At 44.6% G+C, this 18,691-nt stretch overlaps 1 protein-coding gene across 4 annotated transcripts; it reads right to left on the bottom strand.

The window, feature by feature from the left end:
- Nucleotides 1-477: 477 nt before the first annotated feature.
- PUS1 (pseudouridine synthase 1) lies at nucleotides 478-12,361 on the bottom strand. 4 transcript variants are annotated; one of them, XM_048821712.2, is made up of 6 exons: nucleotides 11,927-12,361; nucleotides 9,510-9,728; nucleotides 7,895-8,032; nucleotides 6,585-6,687; nucleotides 5,614-6,311; nucleotides 478-3,092 (listed from the first exon to the last, which is right to left on the bottom strand). In XM_048821712.2, the coding sequence occupies exons 2-6, from the start codon at nucleotides 9,717-9,719 to the stop codon at nucleotides 3,045-3,047; spliced, it is 1,197 nt and encodes a 398-aa protein (XP_048677669.2). In that variant the 5' UTR covers nucleotides 9,720-9,728; nucleotides 11,927-12,361; the 3' UTR covers nucleotides 478-3,044. The 4 variants fall into 4 exon arrangements, with proteins under 4 accessions (XP_048677669.2, XP_048677667.2, XP_048677666.2 ...); XM_048821710.2 differs by lacking the exon at nucleotides 11,927-12,361 and adding an exon at nucleotides 11,745-11,898; XM_048821709.2 differs by lacking the exon at nucleotides 11,927-12,361 and adding an exon at nucleotides 11,427-11,716.
- Nucleotides 12,362-18,691: the final 6,330 nt, after the last annotated feature.

Consider the following 18,691-nt stretch of genomic DNA (forward strand, 5'->3'; position numbering starts at 1 on the left):
AAGCTCTGGGCAACATAGCTATGCCTGCAGAACGTCCACTGTCGGTGGAACTATGCTGACAAAAGAGCGCTTTGGCAATTTAGCTACCTACCATTGTTTTTAGTATGTTGGTGAAAAAGCTGCACCTTAAATAGGGGGGTATGCTGGCATAGACTCTGTAGTTTAGACATCGCTTAAGATACTGGCATAAACTGTACTAGCACAGTTAAAGCAACAGAAAACCTTCTAGTGTAAGCAAGTGCTAAAAGCAGATTTTATAAAAGCCCACGTCTATCTCCAGGAATCTTTACATTAAATTTGAAGAAGTATCCCAATGAACAAGCAATGGGTTTATTTGCTTTCAAATCAAACATTCCTGTGTGGAATCTGCAACCCAGACATTGTAGTATTATGCCAGCGAATGAGAACTCAGAACTGGAACGGACAGCAGCCTCTCCAAGGTAAGGGGCACAAAGTAAACAACACACAGAGAGCAAATAAAGTAAAAAATTTCAATTTTAATGATCAGGGCAGTTTCCTCTAAAGGTTACAAATGAAAGTTCCCATTGAGTTGACAATATTCCCATGGTTATTTTATTAAGAATGACCCAAACTTTGCTCACAGATTGAGGTTGATTTAAAAAAAAAAAAAGGAAGAGATGATAAAGATGATACAAGTTATACAAAATATTGAGGGATGTAAAAGAATATCTAGGGGAAGAGAGCATCTCCTGAAGGCACACTGAGACATACCCCTCATATTCCTGCTTTTACCTACAAGACAAAATATGGATCAAGACCTTCTGCGGATAAAAATAAAACTCCTAATTAAAACACAAGAGCATAATATTGGCAGCAACTTATTAATAAAGGTAAAAGGACAAACTACTCTGGCAGAAGTGGAGTCCACAAGGAATCATAAGTCCAGAGGCCTTAAGACAGAAACCATTTAATACATTGCACAGAACTGAACAGAGGAGACAGCCCTTCAAAAAGAGAACAGTATTACATTCAGTGAAGACCATAGGCTTAATTCACATCCACAGGTGCTATCGTTTGTGTGTCAAACCCACAGGGGCTGTTGTGCCAGTAGGAATTTACATCCATTGCCACCAATGCCACTGCCCTCCCCCAGGGCCCGCTCAGGAAGGGAGCTTTAATTTACACAGCTCTGAGCCTCTTTTGAAGCCCACCTGGTGAAGTTTAGCTGGAAAGGGCTCAATCAGCATGTTTCCTAGGCCTGGTCTCTGCTTCAAATGCAGATTGACATAGCTATGGTGATCGGGGTGTGAAAAGCTACATCCCGAGTGCTGTAGCTATGTTGACCTAACTCCTGGTGTAGATGCAGCTAGACTGACAGAAGCATGCTTCCGTCAACCTACCTACAGCATCCCTACAGTGATAGAAAAATCCCTCTGTCGCTATATCTACCCTGTGGGTTATGCTACCATAGCTATGGTGCTGTAGCTATGCCCTACAGTCCCGATAATGTAGAGATGCCTTTAGGCATCCCATTCCTAAGGCACCAGCTGGCTCCAGGGCCCCCGTTAAGTATGAGGGTTGTGGGAGGCTTGCACCACTGCTACTTCTCTCTCCCACCCCCAAAGGAAGTTGGTCCCACAGATGGTGAATTAAGCCCAAAGTCTGACCAAAAAAATCCGCAGCAGCTTCATATGCCCAAAACACAGAAGACTAAAATGTAACTCATGGAGGAACAATGGCCGTCAGGCCTTGGTTAAAAGCAGCTGCCTCTTAAGCAGTGTTGCATACTCTCCCCTCTAAACTCTTTCAAGGTTAGGGGCTTATTCTCCTCTTCTTCTTCCAAATTTTCAGCCACAATCTCTGAAACCATGTGTGTAGGTGTGCACACCTACTTGACAGCACATAAAATTCCCACATTATTGCACACAACCCCCCCATCTGAATGGGCAGATGAATAATGAGGATTTGTCCATGCAACGTTTCTGCGTGCTAGGTTGAAGCCTACTGAAAATTTGAACCTTACTTTTACACATTTAGGCCAAAATGTAACCAAGAGCTACCTAGCAAGTAGAGCGGGATGCCAAACCACCAGCAATATACCTGGCAATCTACCACAGGCAGTACTGAACCCCCTCTAAGGTTTCGTAGTTTGCGTTTGTGATAACAGTACACTCACTACATGTTCAAAGTGGTTTAACAAACCTTAATTAAAAGGTTTGTGAAACAATTACTTGGGCTGGAGATACTCTGCATACATAGGCAGCTATACATCTATGTTCTGGGATTGTCCAAGTACAAGAACACATTGGAACCATCTGTTGTTAATAACATCTTTAAAATAAAAGGATCAACGTATCCCCTGATACACACATACCAGCCCGCTTTCCAAAAGTAGATCTCATTCATGAAAGGGACAGTTTCTTAAGCTTAGAGATGGCAAAGAAAGTTAAGTCTCTCTCTAGCCAGAGAATCCAGGGCTACCGGTATAACAATAGATTTCTGATCCCACACAAATTGCATGTGAAAGTCATGGACAGTACGCAAAAAAAAAAAAAAGAAAAAAGTCTCTCTCTCAAATTTTGGAAATCACTCCAGCTAGAGATGAAGAAATTCTGTAAACTAAAGAGATTTTTAAAATAGTACATAGAGGTCTTCAATTTATAAAAGAAAAAGAAAAAAATCTATTTTAAAATGTTTTGCACTTGCCTTATGTAGAGATTACATATGTTTAAATAATTGTATGTTTCATATAAGCACTTTTACTGTAATAAAAACATAATTCAAATTACATAATGAAAACAATTCCTGCACAATAAGATTCCTTTATAAAGTACATTTTTTGTTACTTTAGTTTTCAAGTATTCCACGTTCCAATGCATCAGTTAGTGGTGTACACAGTCACTTTCAGGGTCACTGCTGCATTATTCTCCCCACCCCAGTTCCTTTTGGTCGTCTGTGACAACTCATTTTCAGCATGCAAGAAAACCTCTGCTTTACTGGATTGCTGGATTTAGAAAGGCCACTTAGTTCTACCCAAACTGAATCACAAGCAGCAAAGATCCCAGCTCCTGCTATTTACTGACTCAGTCAGAGTCATCGTCACAACCATCACTGCCTTCAAGATCGTTGCTCTGCAAAGTAGAATGAAAAAAAAATGGTTTTGTCATCAGCTTATTATAGACCCAAATCAAAAGACTGGATCGAAACTGCTCCAAAGTCTAGGGAAAGGTGAGTCTGGATCGAAACTTCATGACTTGGACCCTCCTCTAGTTACTGCATTTGAAATTATAGGGAGTCGGGGGGGGGGGGGGAAATACTGTCTTTTACTTCTTATGGCAGATAGTGAAATGGAAGAATCCAGTTCCATATAGCTCCACGGAAGCAATAACTTACAGGGATGGTGTCAGGTCAATTTAGATGCCTAATAAGAATTGTTATTCCGTCGTTATTGTTAGCACAGCAGAGCCAATACATCTTAAGATGAGAAGCAGGATTTTATTCTCTCATACCTCATTAATAGAATTGTTTACTAAATTCTAAGCAATTGCTGAAGGACTCTGTTCAGTTAAGTGTGAAACTGAATGATGACAATCTGCAGCATACTGAAAACACAGGGAGAGCATATAAAACTTAATTTAAAAACACAATGAACGACACAGGGCTCCTGTACCTACTGTATTCTTCCTTTTCATATTTAAGTCAACGAAAACCTCCACATTTCTTGAAGCCATCACAAAACTGAGAATTTCCCCAGAGCACTCCAGAATCTATGGACCTCACTGCAAAATTTAGGTCCAAATTGTCATAGAAATAGGGCCCTGTGTACAAGTGCTGAAAAGTAAGTTCCTTTTTTAAAAATGTGTTCAGTTGTACAGTAACAATCTAAGGGGCTATTAGTAACACATATAAGGAAACTGGTTTAAAGTTTGAATTCTACACTGACATTGTCCCTTGAAAGAACGAGCCAATGTGACAGAATAAAGTCAAGGGTTCTGCAGTGTTTTCTTAGCACAAATATTCAGAGTGCAGTTATAATAAAGAAAAGCACTGTCAGCAATGATCACGGTATGGCTTAGGGTGATGGATTTCCAACTGTTGATTTAAAACCAAATGCAAACAGCTGTATGTAGCTTTGAAAAGGAAATGGCCTTTTCTATTATAAAATAAAAAGACTGTAAATGTATCCAACTACAAAACCATCAGCACAACATGCTGCAGTGTAAATAGGCTAAAAACTTTTATTATGGAATCTGTCACAAAACTCCTTATTTATCTGTTCCCAGCCAGCCCGTGACAACTGCAAATCTGATGTATTTGTTTGAGTTTATTGGTAACAAGCACAAATGGCTTCTGCTAGCTCAGCAGCTCAGTGCTTCTTTAACATGTCATCAGTGAGCCTTTATTATATCATCATCAAACAGCACTGGAGGCAGGAGAGAATTCTTTGTACCTTTCTGAGTCACATTAAACCAAATTAAGGTGGCATGTGGTATAAGCATTTTACATCAAGTGACAACAGTGTTTCCATGCAGTGTATCTACATCAGCACCACCGCAGCAAAACAATTACCAGAAGTACAAAAATAACCCTGACAAGTCTCTAGTTGTCCTTATTCATGCAATTCATCCAGGCTGTGGATTTTAATTTCAATATTAGAATTTTGTTTCATGCCAAAACAAATCATAAAATGTTAGCGGTGGAAGAGACCTAGTCTGACCCTTGTCAGTACAGGATTGTTCCCAACACAGCGAGACGCTAATTTAAAGATTATTCTAACTATGCTAACTAAGATTATGCTAACTAAAGATTATTCAATCACCACTCCAAGTTTTCAGTGTGCTGCAAGACATTCATTAAAAAAATAAATTAGGATTCCATTGAGTTGTTTTTCTAGTACTGTCTCCAGCTTAGTTTTAACAGGTCCCAAGCAAACAACGTTTCCACGACTCCCTTGGGAGACTATTCCCCAGCCCAACATATCTCTCAGGAAGATCTGAATTTCAGTCTACAAATTCCCTTTCTTAATACTATATCCCATATCTCCTCGTTATACCTACTCAAATCAATAGCAGTTCCATGCACTAAAAGTTTCATCTTACAACTTCCTATTAAGCTCAGTGGGAGTTTTGGCTACTGGTGGGTTTGCAGAATTGGGTGCAGAGTAATTAAACTTACTTTCCACTGAGTTTAAGATTCTTTGCAAGTGAACAGACCATTAAACAAAACAGAAAATTAGATAAAGGATAAGAAAGTTCTCCATGCAAATTGGTATTTAAAGGGACCCTACCAATTTGAAATTTAGTCTCTCTTGAATTCAAGTTAGTTACAGATAGCAACATCTGCTCCTGGCTCCCAACCCAGATTTATATGGTTTAGCAATCACATCTTCCTGCGCTTTAATATATTTCTTCCTTTTTCCACTTGCCATGTGCAAAACTAACAAAAAACAGTGAAAGGGACTATCCGCAAAATGCTGTCATATATATATGTATTTCTCGACATCTGGATATGATTATTTTAGACTAGTCTCTTTAAGTGATAGTTATGTTAGGTGGTGTAGTGACAGCAGGTAAAAGTGTTCAGGAAGAAGAGCAATTTTTTTTTTTTAAATTGACAGTATCCCTCTAAAAAGATAATAGTTTCAATCATTACCTTTGAGTTTCTGTCATTGACTTGTACCCCTGAAGAAGTGGCATTGAAGTCATGGATGGAGAGCGTGCTCAGCCAGTTCACCATGGATTGCTCCTCCCTTTCAGTGTTGATAATAGTGGGATAGATATGTTGCTCTTTGAAAACAGCGATCTTCTCCTCCTCCTCCGTCCATTCCAGTGGCTCATGTAAACCATCATTTCCAAAGCGTCTATTGTACTTTTCAAAGTGCACCTTTTCCAAGACCAGCCCAAGCCCTGGAGCTTTGGGGACATCCACCTTTTCCTCTCCCCAGCTGCGCTCCATGATGGACTCCGGTGCATAGCCTTTCATTATAGCTATCACCAAACCAATCATCTTCCTTATTTGGTGCATCATAAAACTCTGTCCTTTCACCTTTATCACTGCAAATTCCATGCACTCCTTCACAAAGGGCTCTTCGCAATATATCTCCATGATGTACCGTTTGGCACTGGGGTCTTTGGGTCCCTTCTGAGAAGTGAAGTTGTGGAAGTTATGGGTCCCTTTGTAGCACGCAAGAAGCTTGTTGACTTTCTCAAGAGTCTCTTTGTTCAGACGGTAAGTTTTGTCTTGGATATCACGGTCTTTATGAGCAAAGGCAAACGTTGGTAGCATGTAGAAGTAGGTTCTGGCATCACACTTGTTCTTGGAGCTGAATCCCCCGGTGACTCTTTTCAGTCCTCATTTTAAAAATGACATTTTGTTAACAAAACTTTTGAATCAGCCAATTTCAGCCACATTACAATCCCCGCCCACCAAGAAGAAACTATATAAAATAGAAGGTGGGGGGGGGGCAGGGGGTAGAACAAAAAAACCCTTTTCACATTGAAATATTTGAGGGGGAAAAAAATCTGAATGGTATAGCAAAAAGCTCCATGATAAAGAATTCCTCTTTAAACTAAAATCAGTGTTTGTACAGACTGCTGGGATACCCACTTTTTCATTATTCTTACCCAGAATTCTGATATGAGAAGGAAGACAGTTATTGATCTTTTCTAAAACGTCATCTATCAGCCAGATCTTCAGTGACACAATCTGTCCAGCGGCAGACACGCCCTATGAAAACAAAAACAACGAGAACACACATTGGTAGTTGTGCCACAGTGAAAGATCTGTATGAGAACAAAAATTTAAAATGGATAGTCTGTTTACATTCTCAGTTCATTTTTTTTTGCTGTTATTGGTCATTGCAAACTGAAGTGAGAACCATAAAGTCAAAATCACACAGAAAGACACACAAGTAAATTCAGCACCACTGCAAACCTAAGATGCATGGTATTTTTCCCCCACTTGTAAAACTGCGATAACAAAGAGTTTAAAGGATTTTCCCTGAATCACATAGAAGCCTACTGTAGCAAAGCCATGAACAGAATCCAGATCTCCCAACTGTGTGCTTCAGCCACAAAATCATCTGTCCACTCATGGGCTAGCAGTGTAATTTGGTTAGTGTGGAGGAAGGGATAAGGTTGAAAATATATTATACTATCACTCTCTGCTGTGGTATTTCACTGTATTTGAGTCATACAAAACCAAACACATGCTGTATGCAAGTCTGTACATCATGGTAGCATCTATCAGGTTTCAGAGGAACAGCCGTGTTAGTCTGTATTCGCAAAAAGAAAAGGAGTACTTGTGGCACCTTAGAGACTAACCAATTTATTTGAGCATGAGCTTTCGTGAGCCACAGCTCACTTGAAGTGAGCTGTGGCTCACGAAAGCTCATGCTCAAATAAATTGGTTAGTCTCTAAGGTGCCAGTAGCATCTATGAATCTCAGTTAAGAATTAGGGCCCCCTTTGTGCTAGACACCACATAGTCAAAGAACAAAAACAGTCCCCAACCCAAAAAATTCCTAATATATCAAACAGGATGGAACAAACAGGGCAGGAGTGGGTTGGGAGGAAGAAGTAACAAATAGATGAACACAGTTAAAGTAAAAAGAAAAGGAGTACTTGTGGCACCTTAGAGACTAACCAATTTCTTTGAGCATAAGCTTTCGTGAGCTACAGCTCACTTCATCGGATGCATACTTTCCACAGTATGCATCCGATGAAGTGAGCTGTAGCTCACGAAAGCTTATGCTCAAATAAATGTGTTAGTCTCTAAGGTGCCACAAGTACTCCTTTTCTTTTTGCGGAATAACACGGCTGCTACTCTGAAACCTATTTCTCATCTGTGATCCAAAATGCACATGACCAGAGACAGTCACAACAATCTCAGTGCTACTAGCTTCTGTTAGAGCATGAAAGAAAGAGCTTCAACACCTTGTCTGTTCGCGCACACCTCTGAAAGGACATTTTTTTCATATCTTCACCGTGGTTTTCTGGAATGCACCCTGACCGAATGAGGGCAGATACTAAATCATCCTCAATCGTCTTGAACTGCGAGGACCCCACGTTTCGCTGAAGATAAAATAGAGGAAGAAAACTATAATTAATACTTTCTTTGAAGACCCATCGTTACCCAGAACCCAATAACCACTAGAGTCCCAATCAATTTTCAAAGTTATCTCTTCACAAAACAAACAGCACTGCCCCTCTCTAGCAAACCCTACCAATTATATTTTACCTGGAGTTATGAATGAGACAGATACATTTTCAGTATTTCTTTTACTATTGTAGCTGGTAACAAATAGAAGTGATTTCAGATGATTCCTCAACCTCTGCCCAAACCATGAGTAACTGGATTTATATGGAGATTACAAATGACCCATCTGTGGGTCTGCAACACGAGACCAAAGGAGATGTTATTCCAGTACAGCCAGCGTCACTCCAAAGCCAGCACACTGGAATTGAGTCACCATATTCATAAATTAGATTTATACATGCTTCGATTGTATAAATCTAAGGGTTCACAACTTTGCTGCTACTATTGCATTAGAAAAGTCACTTTCTGCACAGCGTGGTTAAGAGAGCAGCCATGTATCTGTGGGCTTGTCTATCCTGGAGACATTTTGTAGCAGTTTTGTTATACTTCTGCTACACCAACACAAACCCACCCCCACTATGTAATTTAGCTGCAGCAGGGCAGTTTAGCCTGTTTCCAAACTGAAGTAAGCCACTCCAGTGCAGCACATCAAAACCATGGGCCTGCATTAGGGCAAGTATCCCCAGTATAGACAGGTTCAAAAAATGCAACAGAAAGAGGCAGAAATGTAATCTGCATGTTTTGGGGCCATGTGCCGTGTTTCAGTGATATACTGAATACCCACCTACACTACAGGACACATTCCGGAATGCTTATTACCATTTTTGCTGGTACACATCTAAACATAAGAACATACGAATGGCCATACTGGGTCAGACCAAAGGTCCATCCAGCCCACAGATGCTTGTATCCTGTCTTCCGACAGTGGCCAAACACATTTTAGAAGTGAAATGAGCAGGGCGGGGAAAATCCAAGAGCCAGTGAAACAGCCACAACTGCAGAGCCTCAAGCAGAGAGCTCACTGGAAAGGTAGCAGGGACGTTATAAGATAGCACTAGGGTCATTAATTGAACTGCAGCATGGAGCCGCAGCATGGTGCTTTCAGTGCACACAGCAGGCTTATCTACAGCAAGGTTTTTCTGAAAAATCTCCCTTCATTGCTACAGCTCTGGTACAGTTCTACCAGGATCTGCACTGGTGGGAAAGCTGGTGCGGACTGGCTGCTAGCATAACAAACTATGTTCTCTGAATGACACTAACACGTCTGAATCTGAGGTTAAGCGAGGCGTGTCCCAGCCTCCTGGATTTTTGGAGCCTACGGCTGCTCGTCCTTCTTGGTTACCACCTCCCTCCCCTCATTTCAGACACAGCACTACTTTGGACATATTGATGGAGACAGACATGCACCCCAAACACAAGAGGCTGAATAGTATTTATTGCCTAACCACATACTTGCATCCCATGGTAGCCTTTCCCAGAATATGCCATCAACAGAACAATCTTCCTTTTGGGAAATTTTTTATTCTGATCCTCCACATCCTTTTGGCTTCTCTTGAACCGTTTGTCTTGGTGTCCATTTTCCTCTTGGTTTTCTGTTTCCTCATTGCTGCTCTTAAATCTTTTTGCCTGACTGGCAGCCGTTGCTCTCATATCCCCAGCCATTGCAAACCCCTGAAAGTGACAGAGCAGGAAGCAGGCTTCAGCAGTAGTGGAACACAAAATGGCATCTCCATCAGTGGAAAAAACAAACAGCGAATGGATCACACCCAGCACTTGGGCCGCAGTTTAGTATTTTTGGTTGTGAGCTGGAGAAACTGTGGGGAGAGTAATTTAAGAAAATTTCCACTTGGCTGTGTCTACACTATTGAAACTACAGTGGCATAGCTACCTCTGCATAGATTAAGCCTACGCCCATGGAAGGGATTTTTCCATCAGCGTAGGACACCACCTCTACACTCCTCTTCCCCAGCTAAACTACAGTAGCTAGTTTTTTTTCACACCCCGGATCAACGTAGCTATGTCAACCTAACTTAGACCAAGCCTGTGCCAGTATTTTGCAATTTGGTCACGTTCTCACCCTTTCTTGTCCAACATTGGTCCAAACAGGGTTGCACAGCTGTTGATACACAGCTGTTCCTTGAGCAAGGTGCCCAATGTGCTCCCCCTGTTTATAAATGAACTAACAATAATTCCTAGCTCTTTAATAGTGCTTTTCATACAATCACAAAGCACTTTACAAGCATCTTTAGCCTCATTTTACTTATCAGGAAACTAAGATGTACGGGAAGAGACTTGTCCAAGATCACCCAACAAGCCACTGACAGAGCTAGGAATGGAACCCAGCTTTCTCCTGGATCCCCCACTGTTGTCTCTCTCCACTAGGCCACACTCTCGTACGAAGTTTCAGTCAGCCGGGTGGCCAGAGGGAGCTACGAAGCCAGCGCTCTGGGCGGAGGCAGCACACAAAGCTGCTTGGCCATGCCTCCGCCTAGGAGCTGAGCTAAGGGGATGTCCCCGCTTCTGGGGAGGCACGGAGCCAGGTAGGGAGCCTGCTGGCCCCACCACGCACACACCCAGCACCAGCAGGGTCCTGGGCCCCGAACCACCGCCCCTCCCCAGCACCCGTGGCATCCCCAGGGCCGCCCCTCCCCAGCACCCGTGGCATCCCCAGGGCCGCCCCTCCCCAGCACCCTTGGCACCCCCAGGCCACCCCCCCCCCCAAGATTTAGTCTGGGGCATATAGTGGAAATCATGGAGAGATCACGGGCTATGAATTTTTGTTTACTGCCTATGACTTATCCATACATTTTACTAAAAATACCCATGACTAAAACGCAGCCTTAGTGATGGCATATGCCACAGCATATATTATCTAATACAGAATGCTTGAGAACGGCCACCTTGAGAGAGTGAGGCAGGGAAGTGCATAAGAGACACAGAATCAAGGAAGTGTAGGACTGGTTAGTTGACAAGAAGTCATCTAACCCAGTCCCCTGCACTCAAGGCAGGACTACCTACCAACTTGACCATTCCTGACAGGTGTTTGTCTCACCTGTTCTTACAAACCTCCAGTGAGGAGATGCTGCAAACTCCCCAGGCAATTTGTGCCAGTGCTGAACTACCCCGACTGACAGTTAGGAACTTTTTCCTTAATGTGCAACCTAAACCGCCCGGGGCTGCAATTGAAGCCCACTGCATCTTATCCTAGCCTCAGAGACTCACAAGAACCATTTTTCACCCTCCTCCTTCGGGCACTTTATGTACTTGAAAACCGTTATCACAGAATCTCAGGGTTGGAAGGGACCTCAGGAGGTCACCTAGTCCAACCCTCTTCCCCCCCCCCCCCCATCTTCTCCTCTCCACACTAACCAAACCCAGCTTTTTCACTCTTCCCTCATAGGGCACGTATCCTAGACCTTTAATCGTCTGTGTTACGCTCCTCTGGACGTTCTCCAATTCGTCCCCCTTTTTCCTGAAATCTGGCGCCCAGGACGGGGGGTCACCCCCCCGCTGAGGCGCTGGACGCCCCCCGCGAGGACCTAGCCCTGAAAGGAAGGAAGCTGCACCATCAGGATCAGACACTTTCCCCCTCCCTGCGCCCATCTTCCAGCCTGCGAGCCCAGCCGCGCCCCCCGGAGGAGCCCGGGGGCCAGGCGAAGGGCCCGCCCGCCAGACACGGGTACATACGCCGGGCGCGCTCTTCGGCCCCCCGCCGCCCGATCTCGCCGAGAGGCCCCGGGCCACCGCCCTGAGAAGTCGCCACCGCCCAGGCATGGCCCCCGCCAGGTCCGCCCGCCCCGGGGGAGTCCGGGGGCACAGCCCCGCCCCCAGCAAGGGCGCCACGAGCTGCAGCGGCCGCGGCCACTTACGCGGCTCTCGCAGGGCTGGGGCTCGGCGGCCGGCACCACGTGGGCACAGTCACCGCCACCCCCCGCCCGGGATCCCCTACGGGCGCCGGCTCGGGACACGCTTCCCTTCCCAGCACGCCGCGCGGCCCCGGTGCTGAGAGGAGCTGGAGGAGGAGCGCGGGGCGAGCGCCAGGCGGGCCGGCCAGGGCGTGCTGCTGGGGGCTGCCCGCGCCCTGCGAGCCACCTCAGCCCCCGCAGGGGACCGGGCAGCCTGCAGAACGGAGCCCCGCCCGGATCCGCGCTCCCCTGGCGCTGCGCAGACCCCCCAGGGCCGGTCCCAGGCAGCCAGGAGCCCGCTGGATTCCGGATTCCCCAGCATCGGGGGCGGCCGGGCCGGGGGGGCGCCGAGCTCTGTCAGTGTAACGAAGGAGGCTTGGCTCAGCCCCGCCTGTCCCCTGGCATCCAGGCCCCGCCTCCGCCCCCTTCATCTGTGGTGACATCCGCTCCAGCGCCGGCCCTGGCCTTCCCTCCTGCCCCACAGCCAGATCTCCCCCCCCCCTCCGCCGCCCGTCTTGCGCTACCCTCCTCAGCCTCACGCCCTCCCCCTGGTGCCCCCACAGCAAGCGTGAAAAAAGCCGGAGGGGGTGGGGGGTAATAGGAGCCTATATAAGAAAAAGCCCCCAACTATGGACTGTCCCTATAAAATCGGGACATCTGGTCACCCAAGCTGCCCCTGCCCCTTCTCTTGCTGGCTCCGGCGTGCCCCCTCCATCTCGAAACAGATCTCGGCCCTCCACAACCTTGTCATATTTCATCCGTCCACCTCCTGGCTCTCCCCTTTTCTGAGCCTGCCCAGCGTGTCTCTCCCCTTCCGTGGGGCTGTCATCCGCCGTCCACCCAACTCCTCCCCCTCAGCTTCCACCTCTCTCTCCTCACTCATCCTCAGTGACTTCAGCCTCCACCTGACCCCTTGGCCGCATGTTTCCTTACCTCTTCATTCGACCTGTAGCCCTGGTTCAACCCTCCAAAACGGCCATTCACTTGACTTGGTCCAGCTCTCTCTGTTGCCAAGTTCCCCTTCTCCAACCATCAGCAAGTCTCTTTCAGCAGCACCTGTCAACCTCCCCCTGCACACGATTCCAGGAAAGGCAAAGCTGCTTTTGTAATGAGCCAGCCACTCCCAGTCCCTATTCAAGCCCCAATTAATGGTGTTAAATTTGCAAATGAATTTTAGTTCTTCCCTTTGAAGTCTGTTTCTGAAGTTTTTTTGTTCAAGTATAGCTACTTTTAAATCTGTTATAGAAGGTCCAGGAAGATTGAAATGTTCTCCTACTGGCTTTTGTATGTTACTGTTCCTGATGTCCGATTTGTGTCCCTTTATTCTTTTAGGTAGGGACTGTCCGGTTTGGCTAATGTACACAGCAAAGGGGCACTGTTCACGCATGATGGCATATATAACATTAGTAGACGTGCAGGTGAATGAGCCTCTGATGGTGTGGCTGAGTCCTCTGATGGTGTCACTAGAGTAGATTCAGACTTCAAAAGAGAAACAGCAGAACTAAAATTCATTTGCAAATTCAACACCATTTATTGCTAATTCATTTGCAAATTTAACACCATTAATGTGGGCTTGAATAGGGACTGGGAGTGGCTGGCTCATCACAAAAGCAGCTTTGCCTCTCCTGGAATTGACACCTCCTCATCTTTTATCGGGAGTGGACCACATCCACCCTGATCCAATTGGCCCTGTCAACACTGGTTCTCCACTTGTGAGGTAACTCCCTTCCCTTCATGTGTCATTATAAAATGCCTGCATCTGTAATTTTCACTCCATGCATCTGAAGAAGTGGTGTTTTACCCACAAAAGCTTATGCCCAAATAAATCGGTTAGTCTTTAAGGTGCCACCAGACTCCTTGTTGTTTTTATGTATGAGCCAAGAGCTCACTTTTTCTCCTGAATTAATTGGTCATGCAAGATTTTCCTAAGGAGTATTTTAATCCTCACTGTATCTCTGAGAAGCATAGGTGTTGGAACTAGGGGTGCTGCTGCACCCCCGGGCTTGAAGTGGTTTCCATCATATACAGGGTTTAGAGTTTGGTTCAATGGCTCACAACACCCCCACAATACAAATTATTTCAGCACTCCTGCTGGGAGGTAATAAGTATGATTACTATCCTTGTTTTAGGGATGGTGAAACAGAGGCACATAAAGCAATTTACCCAAAGTCACAGACAGCATCAATGCCAGAGCTGGGAAAAGTCACCCACAAAAGTCTAAATTTACTGCATTATTGCCTAATGGACAATGTTTCAGCGGAATGGGAGGCAACAGCTGGTCCTGCAGCAGCTGATAATACATCATCAGAGGGCTGCCCCTGCAATGACATGTTACATTAATATATTATCAGAGCAGGACAGCACTGTGGGTCTGATGATGTATAAGCTTAATATATCACCCAAGAACCAGCAGTCTGATAATGTATTGCTCGCTGCTCAGACTTCATCGCTGTCCAGTGGAATAGCGCTGGGCAAATAATGGATTTTTTGGTTTGCTGGCGCTTCTGAAAAAATTAAACACAAATCATTTTAGATTGAACGGTAAATTGAAATTTTTAAAACTTTTGGTGAATTGAACAAAATTTCATCTCAGGTCAAATGAAATGCTTCGTTTGACTTGAAACAGAATGTTTCATTTCAATTTAGAGCATTTTTAATTTTTTAAAACATTTTCAAAATAAAATTAAAGGAAACGTCTAAACAAAATGTCATTTTGAATCAAAATCAATCAAAAGTTTTGTTACAAAAATATCAAAATTAAACGTTTTGAATTTTGGGGAAAATTTTTAGGGAGTTTATTTCTGATGGAAAGAATTTGGCAAAATTAACACAAATTTTCAATACGTGTTGGTGTCACCAAATCTGCATTTTTGCCCCAAAAAAGGTTGGATCAAAAAAAAAATTGCTCTGATCTACTTGGGACTCTGAACATTTTCTTTTCCCCACCTATCTTATCATTCTTTACAAAACTATCTGGCAGTGTATTCTGCAGCAAACTTAACTTAACTTAACTTAATCAATTATCTGTATTGATTTGCACAATTATAACATGAGGTGTCACCTTATCAGGCACCAGCATGTATCTCCTGAAAAGCAGAGTGCATCTGGAAATTGCGTTCTCATGCTCTGAGTTTCTGTGCTTTATAGCAGTGGTTCTCAACCTTTCCAGACAACTGTACCCCTTTCAGGAGTCTGATTTGTCTTGTGTACCCCACATCACTTAAAAACTACTTGCTTACAAAATCAGACATAAAAATATAAAAGTGTCACAGCACACTGTTACTGAAAAATTGTTGACTTTCTCATTTTTACCATGTAATTATAAAATAAATCGATTGGAATATAAATATTGTACTTACATTTCAGCGTATAGTATACAGAGCAGTATAAATAAGTCATTGTCTGTATGAAATTTTAATTTGTACTGACTTCGCTAGTGCTTTTTATGTAGCCGGTTGTAAAACTAAGCAAATATCTAGATGAGTTGATGCACCCCTTGAAGACCTCTAAGTACTCGGAGGCATAGGCACCGACTCCGTGGGTGCTTCGGGGCTGGAGCACCCACGGGGAAAAATTGGCTTGGCAAGCGCTGGAGGGTGGGAGGGAGGAGGACTGCAGCATGCTTAGGGAAGAGGTGGGGCCGGGGATTTGGGGAGGGGGCGGGGCTGGGGGCGAGCACGCACCAGCGCCAAGGAAATTTGGCGCCTGTGCTCGGAGGGGTATGTGTACCCCTGGTTGAGAACCACTTGCTTTATAGGGCAGAACCACATGAATGGGACTCTGGTTTCTTTCCATATTAGTAAGAAGGGTCTACAGATTAGCGTCAGGGAGCAACGTCTGTTTATTCAGTTGGAAACTGGGATGGTTGGCAATTATAAACAGGCCAGATTATCAACTATGGACTTGTTGTTTCTGCTAATAAGGGAAAGAAATACAGCATGTCCCTTTCAGGACCAACACATCTGACTTATTTCAGAGGCAATGTGGGATGGGGAAGATTCATCACCTGATCCCAGCCGCACTTTGTTTAGAGAAGTGATAAAAGCCAGCCTGTCAAAATAAGATGAAGCAGACCCACTGCCAATGAAACCATTAAGAGCAATCTATAGATTGCTTGGACCAGGGCTTCTCAAAACATTTTTTATTTCATGGAGTCAACCTCACTGTAATAGACTATTGTCTCATGGCCAAGTACAGGCACATGAGCCCATTTACCCTCCCACAGGTTCATGGACAAACATCAATTTGGCTCCCCCCCCCGCAACTGATAGTTGCACAGTCCCCTCCGAATGCATTTTCAGTTCATACAGGCCTCTTTTCCCTTCCCATCCTCAGCCCCATGGACCCCCCACCCCAATCTGCAGTTGCATAACATAGAATCATAGAATCATAGAATATAAGGGTTGGAAGGGACCCCAGAAGGTCATCTAGTCCAACCCCATGCTCGAAGCAGGACCAATTCCCAGTTAAAACATCCTCGTCACAACAGCCACAATAGCTTATGTGGTAAAGGAATATTGTGAGTAGTACTGAATGGACTTCACCTGTCTTTAGTGCAGTTTAGCAGCCAGAAAGAAGGAAGAATAGCTAGCACCATGTGATCAGCCAGCTGTGTACAGATCACCAGCAAGTGCCCCATGGAGCCTAGTTATGAACAGCTGCCTTAGATTAGATTAGATATTCAGGTTTTCTTAAGAAAATCTATCTATCGCAGGGTTTTCTATAGTGCCCATCTCTGTAGTATCAAAACCCCATTAATGGTGTCACCATCACTGTGGTAATGCCTAGAGGCCCCATCTTAGATTAAGGTCCCGTTATTGCTATATGCGGTACAAATACATAGTAAGAGAACACATCTAACCCCAAGGAGTTTGCAAACTAAACAGACAAGACTTCTAAAGGAAGGATCGTTCATTATCCTCTGTGTCTGTTGGGAGGCGGGAAAGGGGGGTGAGGAGCTATTTGGTTGATTTTTAACATGGGGAACTGAGGCACAAGGAGCTTAAGTGACTTGCTCAAGATCACAGAGTAAGTCTGTGGTAGAGTTGGGAAGTGCCTCTTCCCCTCCTGCCGCCCCCAAAGGATAGAAGCTTTAATATTGCAGTAGTTGGTGGAGGTGGCTTGTGATTCCCGCATTTGATTGTTGGTGATGATCATGAGGTCTATGCAGCCATAGAATCAGGGCAGTAGCTTGGATTTGATATGCAGTACACAGCTAGCTCTTACCTAGCATCTTTGGGAATGAAATTAACGAGGGGTTTAATTCCCTGCACATGCATTTCTGCTGCATGATCAAAACTAAATTGGAGTCTGTACAGGAAATCATAAAGTTCCCTGCTGTTTTTATGAGAGCAGCATAATGTTTCATGTATGTTTAGTAGCAATAACAACATTGAAGTGTGCTGAATGGTGCATCTACCTGCCCTGAGCTGCAGTTGCTACTCTCAAGTTCACTCAGTTGTGAAATCAACGTCCTAAAACCTTTCAGTGGATTCAAGTGAATCCAGGGACTATGGGACATTTACACACGTGTCAAACAGCAATTCAGCACAGCATGACAAATAGCTTAGACTTTCTCGATGGGAGCAGGGGGAGAAGTTAGTGCATATGGATTATTTTTCTTGTGCGAAAATGCTCCTTAAATGTAGTCAGCGTCATTCCTCGCTCTCTCAGGTTCAGTTTATAAAAGAAAAGAACTTCATTCACACAAGCCCTTGAAAATCTCACTGGGAAAAATCCCAAGGTGCATCCTCCTGAACTAATTACTCAACTCATCCTAGTCACAGGTATTGTATCTTCTGCCTACAGCATACAATACTGTGCACCAAATTCTGCCATCAGCCCCCTTCTGGGAATGTAAACCAGAGCAGAATTTGAACCGCTGCCTTATCTCGGACAAAGGTGGGTAGCTTGCATGACACTGATGTCTAATCGATCTAGCGAGTGTTAAAACACTTTTCAGGTCTCTGCATGCCCATGGCAATAGCTACCAGAGAAAAGGCATGCTGCAGCAGGCATGCATGCTCGGGGCCTGTGCTCTGCTTGTGGTCACTCTACGGAGCAGGTATACCAAACTCAGCCTGAGCTACATTTGCTCTCACCTGCCCCCCCCCAGGCAAGCAGACTGTCTTTTTTTTTTTTTTTTTTTTTTAAGTCTAAAGGGAGTTTTACTATTGACTTTAATGGATGCAGGATAGAGCCAGTGGTCTCTGCTGCTGCAGTGGGGACCCTCAGAAGGTTTGCCTGGATATTGCTCCTCAAAGGCACTGCAGAGCTCAGCTGCCACAATGCTAATTAATCATGCTGACAACACTGTTTTTTCCTTCATGCTTTGCACGGGGGGGGAAGGCTGAACAGATCTGAAATTAATGGTTCACTTGCTGCCTGTACTGGCAACCACAGTCCCTACTGCTGGGGCTGCGAATCAGAAGGTTTGCTCTCTCCGGGCTGCAGAATGAGGAGTACCAAAACAGCAGATAGGTACTGCTAAAGTAACTCACCTTTAAAAATAAAACACAACTTACCTTAGCACACTTGAAATCTTCCGTTCCCTGCTCCTTTCAGCGATGAGAGTCAGGGTCCTCTGTCTCAGTCCATTGGGCCCAGTCCAAAAACTAACGGCACAAAATTTCCCACTGCTAATACCATTCACTAACCTGAGATATGGAAAAGATACAGAAGAGGATTGTCTAAGGCACTGTTCTGAGAATCCATATGTTCTTGTACTAA

This window comes from Caretta caretta, chromosome 15 (genome assembly GCF_965140235.1).
Source record: "Caretta caretta isolate rCarCar2 chromosome 15, rCarCar1.hap1, whole genome shotgun sequence".
NCBI classification, from domain to species: domain Eukaryota; kingdom Metazoa; phylum Chordata; order Testudines; family Cheloniidae; genus Caretta; species Caretta caretta.

What these genes read in the sequence shown, in the direction of transcription:
- PUS1 (XM_048821709.2), bottom strand. Translation starts at nt 11,660, where the DNA reads ATGGGCGCAGGGAGGGGGAAAGTGTCTGATCCTGATGGTGCAGCTTCC. An exon ending in GGTGTGCGCGAACAGACAAG is followed by an intron (nt 6,688 to 7,894) that starts GTGTTGAAGCTC and finishes TTGTTTTCATAG; the next exon opens with GGCGTGTCTGCCGCTGGACA. An exon ending in TCAATGACAGAAACTCAAAG is followed by an intron (nt 3,093 to 5,613) that starts GTAATGATTGAA and finishes TCTACTTTGCAG; the next exon opens with AGCAACGATCTTGAAGGCAG.